The 16,220-nt window shown below is 36.8% G+C and overlaps 1 protein-coding gene across 3 annotated transcripts in view; it reads left to right on the top strand.

The window, feature by feature from the left end:
- The window catches only part of DNAJC15 (DnaJ heat shock protein family (Hsp40) member C15), a 72,424-nt gene extending 56,519 nt beyond the window's left edge, over nt 1–15,905 (top strand). Inside the window, exons 6-7 of one of the 3 annotated variants that reach the window (XR_010837279.1) lie at nt 4,152–4,310; nt 8,816–10,246. Coding sequence is in view for 2 of the 3 variants with exons in the window: in XM_059042227.2 (XP_058898210.1) it covers nt 4,232–4,310; nt 8,816–8,846 (110 nt within the window). In the remaining variant the exon portion in view is untranslated. Of the gene's footprint in view, nt 1–4,151; nt 4,311–8,815 lie in introns of all 3 variants that reach the window. The other 2 variants (XM_059042227.2, XM_059042229.2) reach the window with 2 other exon arrangements.
- The last annotated feature ends 315 nt before the right edge of the window (nt 15,906–16,220 follow it).

Here is a 16,220-nt window from a genome sequence, read left to right as displayed (position 1 = left end):
CTATAATTGCTCTCTAAGCACTACTTAAGCTATGGCTTGTAAGTATTTATTTCCCAAATTTTTCCTTGCTATTGATTTCTAATTTCATTCAATTGTGGTTGGAGAACATAATGTATTGTTTCTATCCTTTTAATTTATTGAGTTTTGTTTTATGACCTATCATATGGTTTCTCCTAGAAAGTGTTACATGTGCACTTGAGAAGAATGTCTATTCTGTTGTTGGGTGGAGTATTCTGTAGATGTCTGTTAGGTCTAGTTGGTTTTCAGTGTTGACCAAGTCTTCTACTTCCTTGTTGATCTTCTGTCTAGTTGTTCTATCCATTATTGAAAGTGGGGCATTAATCTTATTGTTGAATTGTCTGTTTCTCTGTTCATTTTTCTTAGTTTTTGTTTCATATATTTTGGTTCTCTGTTGTTAAGAGCATACATATTTATAGTAACACTTTTTTGTTTTAATCTCTATATTGTCTCATGAGTATAGCCATTCTGGTTTGTCTGTGGTTGGTGTTTCATGATACATCTTTTTCCATCCTTTTACTTTCAATCTATTTGTGTTTTTGAATCTAAAGTCTGTCTCCTGTAAACAGCCTTTAGTTGGATCATGTTTTTTTAATCCAACCCGACAACCTCATGACAGATTGGATTGTTTATTCCATTCACATGTAATTTTATTATTGATATAGTTGGATTTATGTCTGCATTTGCTTTTTAAAATTTATTTATTTATTTATTTACTGCATTGTGTCTTTGTTGCTGTGTGTGGGCTTTCTCTAGTTGCAGTGAGCGGGGGCTACTCTTCATTGCGATGCACGGGCTTCTCATTGCAGTGGCTTCTCTTGTTGCGGAGCGTGGGCTCTAGGTGCGTGGGCTTTGGTAGTTGTGGTGCACGGGCTTAGTAGTTGTGGCACACAGGCTCTAGAGCGCAGGCTCAGTAGTTGTGGTTCATGGGCTTAGTTGCCATGCAGCATGTGGGATCTTCCTGGACCCCAGGGCTTGAACCCGTGTCCCCTGCATTGGCAGGCAGATTCTTAACCACTGCACCACCAGGGAAGTCCCTGCATTTGCTTTTTGTTTTCTGTGTCATGTCTTTTTTACCTCTCTGTTAGTCTTCCTAACAGAAGCATTTTGATTTTATTATTTCATTATTTTTGAGGGTTTTTAAAAGTGATTGCTCTAGGGTTTACCATATACATCTTAATTTCTCAGAATCAGCTTCAGATTTATACTAGTTTAATTCTTATATATGGAAATATTACTTCTATATAGCTCTATTCCCATTTTCCCCATTTTGTGGTATTATTGTTATACACATAACATCTACTAATGTTACAAGCTGAACAGTACATTGTTAGAATCATTACCGTCTGCTGTTATTTTCTTAATCTATAAGAGCTTTGCTCCTATATACCTTTGTGCTATTACTAGCACGTGTATTATGCATGTATTATATTTCTATGTTACAGACCAAACAGTACATTTTATGCATATTTTTTATACTTACCTTTTCAATCAGCTAAGAGAAGAAAGCAAAATAAGCATTTATATTGTCTTTTATAATTACACAGTTACATTTACTAGTGCTCTTTGTATATGTAAATTCAGATTATGGTCTGAGGTCACTTTCTTTCAGCCTAAAGAATTTCCTTTAGTATTTCTTCTAAAGTGGATTGGTTAACAATAAATTCTTTCAGTTTTTTATTATCTAGGATAGTGTTTATTTCACCTTCATTTCTGAATAACAGCTTTGCTGAATATATAGCATTCTTGGTCAACAGTTTTTTCTTTGAGGACTTTATGTTATACCACTGCCTTCCTGGCCTCCATTGTTTCTGCTGAGTTAGCTTTTTATGTTATTGGGTTCCTTTGTAAGTGTCACACTGTCTTTCTCTTGCCCCTGTTAAAAGATAAACCGAGGCATATTAAAAATTTTAAGAGTTTGTTTGAGCAAAAATTGATTTGAATTGGGCAGCACTAAACCAAAGTGGTTAGGAGCCCTCTAGTGGAAAGATTTTTATAGAGAAGGGGCAGAATCAAACCAAGAAAATTATTTGATTGGCTGTAGCGTAAGCATTTGCTTTACTTGGAAAAGTCTAGTTGGCTGTTTGTGATTAGTTGTCCTCAGGTTTTAATTTCTTAATGTTGAGAGATTTATAGCCTTAGGTTTTAGTTTGATTATGTAGTCTACTAAGGCATTAAAGCTACCTCAGTCTAATGGCCTCATTTTTAAATTAATTTAATGCTACCTTCCATATTTTCTCCTTGTCTTTGACTTCTGGCATTTTTTAATGATGTGTGTTTTAGGCCTTATTAAATTTATCCTACTTGGAGTTTGTTGAGCTTCTTGGATGTGTAGGTTATTGTTTTTCAATAAACTTGGGACGTTTTTAGCCAGTATATCTTTAAAGATTTTTTTTTTCTCCTTTCCTCTCCTGGTACTCCCATTTCATGTATTTTTATGGATTTGATGATGTCTCACATTTCTCTGAGGCTCTGGTTTTTTCTCCTTCATTCCTTTTTCTCTCTGATCTTCAGTTTGCATAATCGCAATCATTGTATCTTCAAGTTTGCTCACTCTGTCTTATGCCAGTTCAAATCTACTCTCAAGCCCCTCTAGTGATTTTTTTCTTTAAATTTTAGTTCTGTGAATGTATAATGGCTACTTTGGAGTCTTTTTCCATAAATCCAGCATTTGGTCACTCTCAGAGGTAGTCTCTGTTGCTACTTTTTTCATGGTGTGTGTATGGGTCATACTGTCATACTTGCCTGTTCCTTTACATGCCTCGAAATACTTTGTTGGAAACTGAATATTTTAGATTATGTATTATAGCAGCTCTGGGTATTGGTTTGCCACCCCCCACCCCCCAGGGTAGCTTGTTATTATTATTTATTTATTAACTGGCTGGATGATTTTAGTGAAGTAGCCAGAGGTCTCCTCAGCTTGCCTCTCCTGGTGTGAAACCACCATGCCTTGAGGACTGGGAAAAGAGCTGCTGAGGTCCCAGTATTTATTCTAAGGGAGCCATGTCCACGGTAGAACCTCTGTTCCACTTTCCTGTGACTGAGCCTCAGCACCAGGCAACTGGGAGTAGGAAAAGAAATACGAAGGTCCGTCCTGCTCCTCCCAGAAAGAAGCCCTCTGTCCAGGAGCTGGGGAGAGATGGAGCCCTGTGTTCCTGCTAGAGCAGTCCAGCATGGAGTCTCTGCCTTGCTGAGCTGGGAGGGGAATAGGAGGGAGCCGTTTACCACAGATTCCTGCCTTTATTACTGACTTTTCATAGATCTTCTCTAGTAGATTTTTCATTTTGTTTTTAAGACCGTTTCTAGAGGTTTCAAATGGTTGGGGGTTATTATATAGTTTTCACCAGTTTCACTGGGGAGCAGATCAGTGGAACTCCTCTGATGTTCAGAGAAGTCAGTCTCCTATGTGCTTCTATGTGATTTTAACATCTTTATTTTAAGAAGGGTGGGTGACTTTTAAGAGCCCTTCAAATCAGCAGATGGCAATACTTCTTACTTCTGTCTTACAGATTTGGGATGTAGACATTCATAAGTTTTAACGAGAGTTAAGGACTATATGGATCTGCATAAGGAAGACCCAAGGAAAAAAGGAACTTATATATTCTTAATCCTCACATTGGTGTACTTTCTGTGAAACTCACATTAGTAAGAAATTATACAGGCATACCTCAAAGATACTAGGTTCAGTTCCAGACCACTCCAATAAAGCAAATATTGCAATAAAGCAAGTCACACGAGTATTTTGGTTTCCTAGCACATACAAAAGTTATGTTTACACTATATTGTTGTTTGTTAAGTGTGAAATAGCATTATGTTTAAAAAACAATGTATGTTCATACCTTAATTAAAAAATAAACCTGTTGTAAAAATGGCACTGATAGACTTACTTGACACAGGGTTGCTGCAAACCTTCAATTTGTAAAAGACTCAGTATCTACAAAGTGCAATTAAAGAAAGCATGAGAAAACAAGGTATACCTGTACCTAACTTTGTAACAATTGTTAGTTGTAGAATATTTGCTTATTTTCTCTTGTGCTGGTTAGGATTGTTTTACCCAGATGTTTTGCAGATATTTATTTTTAAAGCACCCACTCGTAACACACTTGTTTATCCTGTTTTCTGTCTCTCTGGAGTGATTTTACTTTTCTGAAACTGGTACTTGATGCAAGAAAATAAGGGAATAGTGATTCATCACTTCCTTCTCCCCATCAAGGACACGTCTTGACTCCCTTCTGTGTACTCAGAGCTGTGCTGATAATACAGAGAGATCTAAGACATGATTGCTTTTCAAGGTATTTATTATCTAATGAGTAGATAGACATATACTTTAAAAGTAAACCACAAGGCATGATTTCAATCTTCCTAAGAAGGAAGAGGACCTGGGATGGGGTTACCGGCTTGAAGAAAGTAGAAAAGGTTTATAACAACCAAATGTTTAACACGGTAGGAATTTAATAAGCAAAGAAGTTTGTAAAGAGAGTGAGAGACAGTGTGGTGTGTTAACCTTCCTGGGAATCCTGACTCCACCTCAGTTTAACTCTGTGGCTAGTGTTGGGCAAGTAACTAAACTTTTTTGTGATTCAGTCTCTTTATGTAATGAAAATAAGAATTGAGCAACTACAAAGGATACTTGGATGAACCAAATGAAATGCTATATTAGAATAATGCCTCGTTACTATGCTCATCACAGTGGTGTTGATCATGGGTTTGCTGAGCCCCGGTGATTTTTGGACAGTATGAATTGATAGTGCCATCAAACTTCATTGAGGTCAACATATATCCAGTGGTAGTTTTTTGATAATTTTTTAAATTAATTAATTTATTATTTTTTAAAATTTTTGGCTACATTGGGTCTTCATTGTTGTGTGCGGGCTTTCTCTAGTTGCGGTGAGCAAGGGCTACTCTTCATTGCGGTGTGGTGGCTTCTCTTGTTGCGGAGCATGGGCTCTAGGCGCGTGGGCTTCAGTAGTTGTGGCAGGTGGGCTCAGTAGTTGTGGCTCATGGGCTCTAGAGCGCAGGCTCAGTAGTTGTAGCACACAGGCTTAGTTGCTCCACGGCATGTGGGATCTTCCTGGACCAGGGCTCGAACCTGTGTCCCCTGCATTGGCAGGTGTATTCTAAACCACTGCGCCATCAGGGAAGCCCTGGTAATGTAAATTCTTTACATTTTTTGTCATTTAAGATTTTTTTGGCTCTGTTTGGCCCTTTACATTTTATTATGTTAGGAACTATCTCATCAATTTGCATGTGCACATGCACAATTCACACACAAACCTCCTAGGTTATGATTGGGATTGCTATGAATCTGTAGATCTGTTTGGGGCAAATTGGCATCTTTACAATAGTGAATTTTTCCAATCCGTGAACAAGTCATCCTTTCATTTATTTAGGTCAGCTTTAATTTACTTCAATAAGGTTTTTCAATTTGTAGTCATATGCATAATTTGTTAAATTTATCCCTAGTTATTGATTTTTCAAATGCTATTATAAACTGTGTTGTTTTAAAAGTTTATATTATATAGTTATTTATTTCTAGGGCATGAAAAGTTAGTTTTTATGTATATTGCTGTCATATCCACCATTTTGTTAAATTTGGTTATTAATTCTATGATTTTGTCTTTAGAGCCTTTTGGTTTTCTTGCATACTTAGTCATGTCATTTGTGAAGAATGACAATTTCTTTCTTTCCAATCCTTTGCAGGGGTGGGGGGGTCAATAGAGGAGGGCATTTATTTCAATGGCTAGAACCTCCAATGAAGTGTTAAATAAAAATGATAATAGGTATCTTTCTCTTGTTGCTGATATCAGAGCCAAGGGTTCCAACATTTTACTACTAAGTGTGAATTTGCTATATTTTTTAAAGTCCTCTCACATCAAAGAAGTTTCCCTGTATTCTTAGCTTACTGAAAGTTTTTATTGTGAATGTATGTTTTCTGCATTTGTTGAAATGATTATACATGTATTCTTCATTCTGTTAATGTGATGAATTACATTGATTAATTTTCTAATGTTGAAGCCAGTGTTGGATTTCTGATATAAACCTAACTTGGTTGTGAATTTAGTCTGATAAGCTGATTGTTTTTGCATCATTCACAACACTTCTAACTACCTTCCCAAAGTTTTACGATTTTTGAATGTGGCTTGGGCCATTTAAAAGAAGGTGTATTCTGCAGTTGTGGGCTGGAGTCTTTTAAGTATGTCATTTAGATTAAGTTTGTTCATCATGTTATTCAACTTTTTGATATTCTTATTAGTATTTGTCTAATTCTGCTAGTGGTATATATTAAATCTCCCACTGATTATGGATTTGTATATTTTCCCCTTTAGTTCTATGTTTTCCTTATATATCTTGCAGCTGTGTTATTAGGTATGTTCAAATTTAAGATTGACTCTTTTAACACTATGAAATTTCCCACTTTATCTCTAGTATTGCATTTTGCCTTAAAGTGTACTTCATCTGATAATAGTATACCAATGCCAGCTTTATTTTCATTAGTGTATGCCTTTTTATACTCTTAAAAAGATGGTCTCTTATAACCAACATATAGTTTGCTGGTTTTAATTCATCAACTATATTAAGATAATTTGCATACACTAAAATGTATTTTAAATGCACAGTTTGATGAGATTTGACAAGTGTATAAACCCATGTAACCAGTAATATAATGAAGACATAGAACATTTCGAAACTCAAAAAGTTCCTTGGTGTCCCTTCTCATTGCCAATCCCTACCCCAACTTGGACATTCACCGTTCTCCTTTCTCCGACTATAGACAGGTTGTGTCTTTTCTAATGTTTCATGTAAGTGGAATTGTGTAGTATGTACTATTTTGTGTCTGGTTCTTTGAAGAGATAAAGCAGTGCAGAATATTGGGCTCATCACAGTGCATTTCCTCATCTCCAAGATCTTGGCCCTCAAGACCTGGCTGACTTGGTAGACCTCCAGTGCTTTCATACTGATGTGTTTGAATTTTATTAAAGTCTTCTAGTTGGTGTTAATGGGAGGGTTGGTCTAAAACCTGATAGTTCATGATAGCCCAGAGCAGAAGAGCTCCATTAGTATTTAGTGAAAGTACAAGGGTTCAGAGATCAAGAATGAGGGTGAGTATTCTAATTAAATGGAATCCAAATGATTCCCCCAAGAAACCTGAGCAGGATCGAAAGATTCAAAACTGTATTGTTTCCATTAAATAAAGGATATGTATCCTATATATTTTATATCAGTCAAGTTTCAGTGCCAGAAACCAGATGTTTTAAGCAGGAGGGCATTTAGTGCAGGGAATGAATGGTTACAAATTGTTGAAAGGTCTAAAGGAGTACATTTTAGACTTGGCTTACAAGAATGGCCCTAGTAATTAGAGAGCTGCTCTGTCAGGAGAGCTACTCATGGACTGCCACTAGAACTGTACGGAAAGCACAGTTGCGGCCATCACTACACCATGATTTCACTTGCTAGCAGCAGTAATAAAAGAGGCCCAGCAAGAAAACCTTTCTCTTCAGCCTTTCAAATCTCACAAGACTGCCTCTCGTTGATAGATCCTAATTTGAATCAAACGCTACTTGAAGAGAATATAGGAATAGTAGTTTTAGGCTTAGGAGCTTTTCCAAGTTTTAGGAAGGTAGAATGAGTTCCGAACCCAAAGTTTCTGCCATGCACATAATTGAAAAGTTCAGTGTCCCTCTAATTAAAAGAGGGTGAAGGGTAATTCAATGTTATTCTGAGTAAACTGTCAGTTTTTTCCTCTAACATTGCCATCAATAAATATAATGTTTAATGAGACTTTCGATCTTCCATGCCTTTGATTTTTTTTCTTGCTGCTAAATGAGCATATTATGGCCAGTGATTTAAATATCCAGAATGCATGTCAATCAATTAAAGGTTATGTTTGAGTTCAATTAATATTTTAGTATTTGTTGAGGATATACAAGATGCCTGGCATTACATTGGTAACTCTCAAAATTTAAACAGCTTGTTACCAAGATTGACATTACCTAATTCTGAGATCATTTTCAAAGATAATCCTGAAGTCAGTCTATTTCATAATCAAGTGCATATGGAAACTTGCATCAATTTCATTTGTAATTCTTATTGTATATTCAAGGACACTCTGATATAATCCATAAGTGTTTATAGCGATTCAGATCTTCATGTGAAAATGTCAGTGATATCCTCAAGGGTAAAAAGCTAAACATAGCTCCTTCAGCATTGCCCTTATGCTGTTCTGTTCCCCTGCTTTCTCCACCCCCCCCTTTTTTTTTTCTTTTTCCTTTTTAAAGTGAGTGGTATGATATCAGTAAAAGGCCTGGATAAAGTCAGGACAATATACACACCAATGTTATCTAGATGTTTTTGGTTTGTTGTGAGCTACTGAGGTCTTATGATGTTTTCAACAGCTATAGATCATTTGTACTCAAGGGGAGAAAAAAAACACAAAGAGACTGGTGAACTGTAATATAGTTCTAGTGTTAAGCAATGAAAGTGTTCAGGACTAGAAGTTAGAAGGTGTATGATGCTTAAATAGCTTTAACGTGACAGTCTTGGGGCCAGTATTTTTGTATGTTAAATAGCGTCTGTGATTTATAATGATTCTGAATTTGAAATTCACCTCAATATTCCTCTTGCTCTTTGCATTAGCAATAATTCATTGTGAAGAACTCTAAAAAAGAACTGACAAATTTGTTTTAGGGCACAGTGACTCTAAGTCTGTACTCCATAAGTATTATATTTCATTTGAGACTTTAAAAAATGTCAATAATGAAGTGTGTTTTAATCCATTTACTTTTCTTTGTCCTCTCAGGTGGATCTCCTTACTTAGCAAGCAAAATTAATGAAGCAAAAGACTTGCTAGAAGCAGCCACCAAACATTGATTGATGCTCAAGGACCACTCTGAAGGAGAAAAAGGGGGACCTTATAAAAAATGTCCTGCAAGTTAATCTAAATCATGACCTTCATAATTTTCATACATGCAGTGACCACAATCATTTCTTCCACTACTAAGCTATATAATAATAAAAGATGAACAATCCATCTTTGTTTTCTCTTTCAGAGGAACACGTTAAAATTCAATTACTGATCTTTCCCCCTAATTTTCTTCCTCTCTCTGATAGTCATACATTTTAAGACTTCTGTTAGTCCCGAATTCCTCCCAACCCCCATGCCCCCCTAACCCCCCATACAAGTATAATCATTGGTAATGTAATTGGAATTTGTGAGCGATGGGTAGAAAGTTTCTTGCTGCTTATATTTATGCTCGTGTTGTCCCTTGTTTCCTCGGAGGAATTTAGTACTCTGCCTATGTAAGGTGCTTTAAATATTTTGAGACCAAACACTGACTGCCATCCCGGGGAAGTGATTTGAAAGTTGATTGAATTTACTAAATGATGTTTTGTAAAGCAGTGGTTAGGAAAGAACTCTGCTCTCCCTGAGACCCTATAGCTGAAGCATGAGAACTTGGAGAGCTACTAAAATGATTAAAGGTTTACAAAATGAGCCCTGTGAGGAAAGCCTGAAAAGAGCTGGGAGAAGTCTGAGGGATTTGTATTTAATTATACTCTTCGGGTACTGTATATTTATTCAATTATTCATTCTACAAATATTTATTAACCACCTGTAACATGTGAGGCATTGTAAGGTTCCTTGAGAGTTACAGGTGTGAACCAGTCATGGATCCTGACCCAAAGGGACTTACATTTAGGGAAAAGATAAACCACACAAATACTATTTGAAAGGCTATGCTAAAGAATTTCAAAAAAAGAAGACAATATTTTAAATTGAGCATCGGGGGAGCTTCATAGAATCACGAGTAGCGTAGAAGTTGGCTTTAAAAACAATGAGATATACCATATGATTGGTGACTCTTTTGTTTCCCCTGAGATCAGTCACAATTAGCAGAAATAAGATGTATTAGTTCGTTTGATTAGAGTGCAGGGTTTCTCCAAAGCAGGGGATGAACACATGTTCTGGAAGTCCTGGCCCTGAAATGTACAGCGTGTTAAATTATTTTCTCAAAACAGCCCCTGGTCATGATCACTTTACTATTCTAAAAGTGAGAAAAGAGACTCAGAGGCAGAATACCAGCATTATTTTCTAGTACTCCTTTACAACCCTGGGTTCATCCCAGATAAGCTGAACTATTGTATTTCATCTATCTTAAAATGCTTTCTTAATATTCTAGACACATTTTTCAATTTATGACATCCTGTAGTGGGGGAATTTTTCTTTTTTTTTTCTTAACATCTTTATTGGAGTATAATTGCTTTACAGTGGTGTGTTAGTTTCTGCTTTATAACTAAGTGAATCAGCTATACATATACATATATCCCCATATCTCCTCCCTCTTGCGTCTCCCTCCCTCCCACCCCTTTAGGTGGTCACAGAGCACCGAGCTGATCTCCCTGTGCTATGCGGCTGCTTCCCACTAGCTATCTATTTTACACTTGATAGTGTATATAAGTCCGTGCCACTCTCTTACTTTGTCCCAGCTTACCCTTCCCCCTCCCCGTGTCCTCAAGCCCATTCTCTACGTTGGCGTCTTTATTCCTGTCCTACCCCTATGTTCTTTAGAACCTTTTTTTTTGTTTAGATTCCGTATATATGTGTTAGCATATGGTATTTGTTTTTCTCTTTATGACTTACTTCACTCTGTATGACAGACTCTAGGTCCATTCACCTCACTACACATATCTCAATTTCGTTTCCTTTTATACCTGAGTAATATTCCATTGTACATATGTGCCACATCTTCTTTATCCATTCGTCTGTCGATGGACACTTAGGTTGCTTCCGTGTCCTGGCTATTGTAAATAGAGCTACAATGAACATTTTGGTACATGACTCTTTTTGAATTATGGTTTTCTCAGGGTATATGCCCAGTAGTGGGATTGCTGGGTCGTATGGTAGTTCTATGTTTAGTTTTTTAAGGAACCTCCATACTGTTCTCTATAGTGGCTGTATCAATTTACATTCCCATTAACAGTACAAGAGGGTCCTCTTTTCTCCACACCCTCCCTGTCCAGCATTTATTATTTGTAGATCTTTTGATGGCCATTCTGACTGGTGTGAGGTGATACTCATTGTAGTTTTGATTTGCATTTCTCTAATGATTAGTGATGTTGAGCATCCTTTCATGTGTTTGTTGGCATTCTGTATATCTTATCTGGAGAAATGTCTATTTAGGTCTTCTAACCATTTTTGGATTGGGTTGTTTGTTTTTTTTGATAGCTGCTTCTATATTTTGGAGATTAATCCTTTGTCAGTTACTTCATTTGCAAATATTTTCTCCCATTCTGAGGGTTGTCTTTTCGTCCTGTTTTTGGTTTCCTTTGCTGTGCAAAAGCTTTGAAGTTTCATTAGGTCCCATTTGTTTATTTTTGTTTTTAATTTCCTAATTTCCATTTCTCCAGAAGGTGGGTCAAAAAGGATCTTGCTGTGATTTATGTCATAGAGTGTTCTGCCTATGTTTTCCTCTAAGAGTTTGATAGTGTCTGGCCTTACATTTAGGTCTTCAATCCATTTTGAGTTTATTTCTGTGTTCAGTGTTAGGGAGTGTTCTAATTTCATTCTTTTACATGTAGCTGCCCAGTTTTCCCAGCACCACTTATTGAAGAGGCTGTCTTTTCTCCATTATATATTCTTGCCTCCTTCATCACACATTAGTTGACCAGAGGTGCGTGGGTTTATCTCTGGGCTTTCTGTCCTGTTCCATTTAGCTATATGTCTCTTTTTGTGCCAGTACCGTACTGTCTTGATTACTGTAGCTTTGTAGTATAGTCTGAAGTCTCGGAGCCTGATTCCTCCAGCTCCGTTTTTCTTTCTCAAATTGCTTTGGCTATTCGGGGTCTTTTCTGTTTCCATACAAATTGTGCAACTTTTTGTTCTAGTTCTGTAAAAACGCCATTGGTAGTTTGATAGGGATTGCATTGAATCTGTAGATTGCTTTGGGTAGTATAGTCATTTTCACAATGTTGATTCTTCCAGTCCAAGAACATGGTATATGTCTCCATCTGTTTGTATCATCTTTAATTTCTTTCATCAGTGTCTTACAGTTTTCTGCATACAAGTCTTTTGTCTCCTTAGGTAGGTTTATTCCTAGATATTTTATTCCTTTTGTTGCAGTGGTAAATGGGTGTGTTTCCTTAATTTCTCTTTCAGCTTTTTCATCATTAGTGTATAGGAATGAAAGAGACTTATGTGCATTAATTTTGTATCCTGCTACTTTACCAGATTCAGTGATTACCTCTAGTAGTTTTCTGGTAGCATCTTTAGGATTCTCTATAGTATCATGTCATCTGCAAACAGTGACAGTTTTACTTCTTTTCCGATTAGGATTCCTTTGTTTTCTTTTTCTTCTCTGACTGCTGTGGCTAAAACTTCCAAAACTATGTTGTATAATAGTGGTGAGAGTGGGAAACCTTGTCTTGTTCCTGATCTTAGAGGAAATGGTTTCAGTTTCTCACCATTAAGAATGATGTTGGCTGTGGGTTTGTCATATATGGCCTTTATTATGTTGAGGTAAGTTCCCTCTATGCCTACTTTCTGGAGGGTTTTTATCATAAATGGGTGTTGAATTTTGTCAAAAGCTTTTTCCTGCATCTATTGAGATGATCATATGGTTTTTCTCCTTCAGTTAGTTGATATGGTATGTCACATTGATGGATTTGCGTATGTTGAAGAATCCTTGCATTCCTGGGATAAATGCCACTTGATCATGGTGTATGATCCTTTTAATGTGCTGTTGGATTCTGTTTGCTAATATTTTGTTGAGGATTTTTGCATCTATGTTCATCCGTGATATTGACCTGTAGTTTTCTTTCTTTGTGACATCTTTGTCTGGTTTTGGTATCCATTTGATGGTGGCCTCCTAAAATGACTTTGGGAGTGTTCCTACCTCTGCTATGTTTTGGAAGTTTGAGAAGGATAGGTGTTAGCTCTTCTCTAAATGTTTGAAAGAATTCGCCTGTGAAACCATCTGGTCCTGGAATTTTGTTTGTTGGAAGATTTTTCACCACAGTCTCAATTTCAGTGCTTGTGATTGGTCTGCTTATATTTTCTATATTTGCTTGGTTCAGTCTCGGAATGTTGTGCTTTTCTAAGAATTTGTGCATTTCTTCCAGGTTGTCCATTTTACTGGCATATAGTTGCTTGTAGTAATCTCTCGTGGTCCTTTGTATTTAAGCAGTGTCATTTGTTATTTATCCTTTTTCATTTCTAATTCTATTGATTTAAGTGTTCTCCCTTTTTTTCTTGATGAGTCTGGCTAATGGTTTATCTATTTTGTTTATCTTCTCAAAGAACCAGCTTTTAATTTTATTGATCTTTGGTATCATTTCCTTAATTTCCTTTTCATTTTTTTCTGGTCTGATCTTTGATTTTTTCCTTCTGCTAACTTTGGGGGTTTTTTGTTCTTTCTGTAATTGCTTTAGGTGTAAGGTCAGGTTGTTTATTTGAGATGTTTCTTGTTTCTTGAGGTAGGATTGTATTGCTATAAATTTCCCTCTTAGAACTGCTTTTGCTACATCCCATAGATTTTGGGTCATCGTGTTTTCATTGTCATTTGTTTCTAGGTATTTTTTGATTTCCTCTTTGATTTCATCAGTGATCTCTTGGTTATTTAGTAGTGTATTGTTAAGCCTCCATGTATTTGTATTTTTTAGTTTTTTTCCTGTAATTGATATCTAGTCTCATAGTGTTGTGGTCGGAAAAGATACTTGATAAGATTTCAGTTTTCTTAAATTTACCAAGGCTTGATTTGTCACCCAATATATGATCTATCCTGAAGAATGTTCCATGAGGACTTGAGAAGAAAGTGTATTCTGTTGTTTTTGGATGGAATGTCGTATACACATCAATTAAATCCATCTCGTTTAATGTATCATTTAAAGTGGGGTGTTAAAGTCCCCTACTATGATTGCCTGTTACTTTCGATTTCCCCTTCTATGGCTGTTAGCATTTGCCTTATGTATTGAGGTGCTCCTATGTTGGCTGCATAAATGTTTACAGTTGTTCTATCTCAGATTGATTATGTAATATCCTTCTTTGTCTCTTATAATAGTCTTTATTTTAAAGTCTATTTTGTCTGATGTGAGAATTGCTATTCCAGCTTTCTGTTGATTTCCATTTGCATGGAATATCTTTTTCCATCCCCTCACTTTCAGTCTGTATGTGTCCCTAGGTCTGAAATGGGTCTCTTGTAGACAGCATATATATGGGTCTTGTTTTTGTATCCATTCAGCCAGTCTGTGTCTTTTGCTGGGAGCATTTAATCCATTTACATTTAAGGTAATTATCGATATATATGTTCCTATTACCATTTACTTAATTGTTTCGAGTTTGTTCTTGTAGGTCTTTTCCTTCTCTTGTGTTTCTTGCCTAGAGAAGTTCCTTTAGCATTTGTTGTAAAGCTGGTTTCGTGGTGCTGAACTCTCTCAGTTTTTGCTTGTCTGTAAAGGTTTTAATTTCTCCATCAAATCTGAATGAGATCCTTGCTGGGTAGAGTAATCTTGGTTGTAGGTTTTTCTCCTTCATCACTTTAAATATGTCCTGCCACTCCCTTCTGGCTTGCAGAGTTTCTGCTGAAAGATCTGCTGTTAACGTTATGGAGATTCCCTTGTGTGTTATTTGTTGTTTTTGCCTTGCTGCTTTTAATATGTTTTCTTTGTATTTAATTTTTGATAATTTGATTAATATGTGTCTTGGCGTGTTTCTCCTTGGATTTATCCTGTATGGGAGTCTCTGTGCTTCCTGGACTTGATTGACTATTTCCTTTCCCATATTAGGGAAGTTTTCAACTATAATCTCTTAAAATATTTTATCAGTCCCTTTCTTTTTCTCTTCTTCTTCTGGCACCCCTATAATTCGAATGTTGGTGGGTTTAATGTTATCCCAGACGTCTCTGAGACTGTCCTCAATTTTTTCCAGTCTTTTTTCATTATTCTGCTTTACAGTAGTTATTTCCAATATTTTATCTTCCAGGTCCCTTATCTGTTCTTCTGCCTCAGTTATTCTGTTGTTGATTCCTTGTAGAGAATTTTAGTTTCATTTATTGTGTTGTTCATCATTGCTTGTTTGCTCTTTAGTTCTTCTAGGTCCTTGTTAAATGTTTCTTGTATTTTCTCCATTCTATTTGCAAGATTTTGGATCCTCTTTACTATCATTACTCTGAATTCTTTTTCAAGTAGACTGCCTATTTCTTCTTCATTTGTTTAGTCTGGTGGGTTTTTACCTTGCTCCTTCATCTGCTGTGTTTTTCTCTGTCTTCTCATTTTGCTTAACTTACTGTGTTTGGGGTCTCTTTTTTGCAGACTGAAGGTTTGTAGTTCCTGTTGTTTTTGGTGTCTGCCCCCAGTGGCTAAGGTTGGTTCAGTGGATTGTGTAGGCTTCCTGGTGGAGGGGACAGGTGCCTGTGTTCTGGTGAATGAGCCTGAATCTTGTTTTTCTGGTGGGCAGGACCATGTCCAGTGGTGTGTTTTGGGGTTTCTGTGACCTTATTATGATTTTAGGCAGCCTCTCTGCTAATGGGTGGGGTTGTGTTGCTGTCCTGCTAGTTGTTTGGCATAGAGTGTCCAGCACTGGTCGTTGAGTGGAGCTGGGTCTTAGCATTGAGATGGAGATCTCTGGGCGAGCTTTTGCTGTTTGATATTACGTGGAGCCGGGAGGTCTCTGGTGAACCAATGTCCCTGAACTGAGCTCTCCCAGCTCAGAGGCACAGGCCTGACACCTGGCTGGAGCACCAAGACACTGTCAGCCACTTGGCTGAGAAGTAAAGGGAGAGGGAAAGAAAGAGAGAGAGAAGAAAGAGAGAGACAGGGAAAGAAAAAGAAGGAAGGAAGGAGGTAAGGAGGGAGGGAGGGAGGGAAGGAAGGAAGGAAGAAGAGAGGAACCAAACCACAAAAAACAAATCCAAAAGGGAGAAAGAAAAAAAAAATATATATATATATTAAAAAGGAAGAGCAACCAAATCAATAAACAAATCTACCAATTATAATAAACTCTAAATACTAAAGTAAGATAAACATAAAAACAGCAACAAATTAGGTGCAGAAAGGAAACCCTAAGCCTGCAGTTGCTCCCAAAGTCCACCGCCTCAATTTTGGGATGATTCATTGACTATTCAGGTATTCCACAGATGCAGGGTACATCAAGTTGATTGTGGAGGTTTAGTCCACTGCTTCTGGGGCTACTGAGAGAAATTTCCCCTTTTCTT

Source organism: Kogia breviceps, chromosome 16, assembly GCF_026419965.1.
Source record: "Kogia breviceps isolate mKogBre1 chromosome 16, mKogBre1 haplotype 1, whole genome shotgun sequence".
Lineage (NCBI taxonomy): Eukaryota > Metazoa > Chordata > Mammalia > Artiodactyla > Physeteridae > Kogia > Kogia breviceps.
The sequence above is the reverse complement of the archived record's forward strand: the minus strand, read 5'-3'. Positions and strand labels throughout refer to the sequence as shown.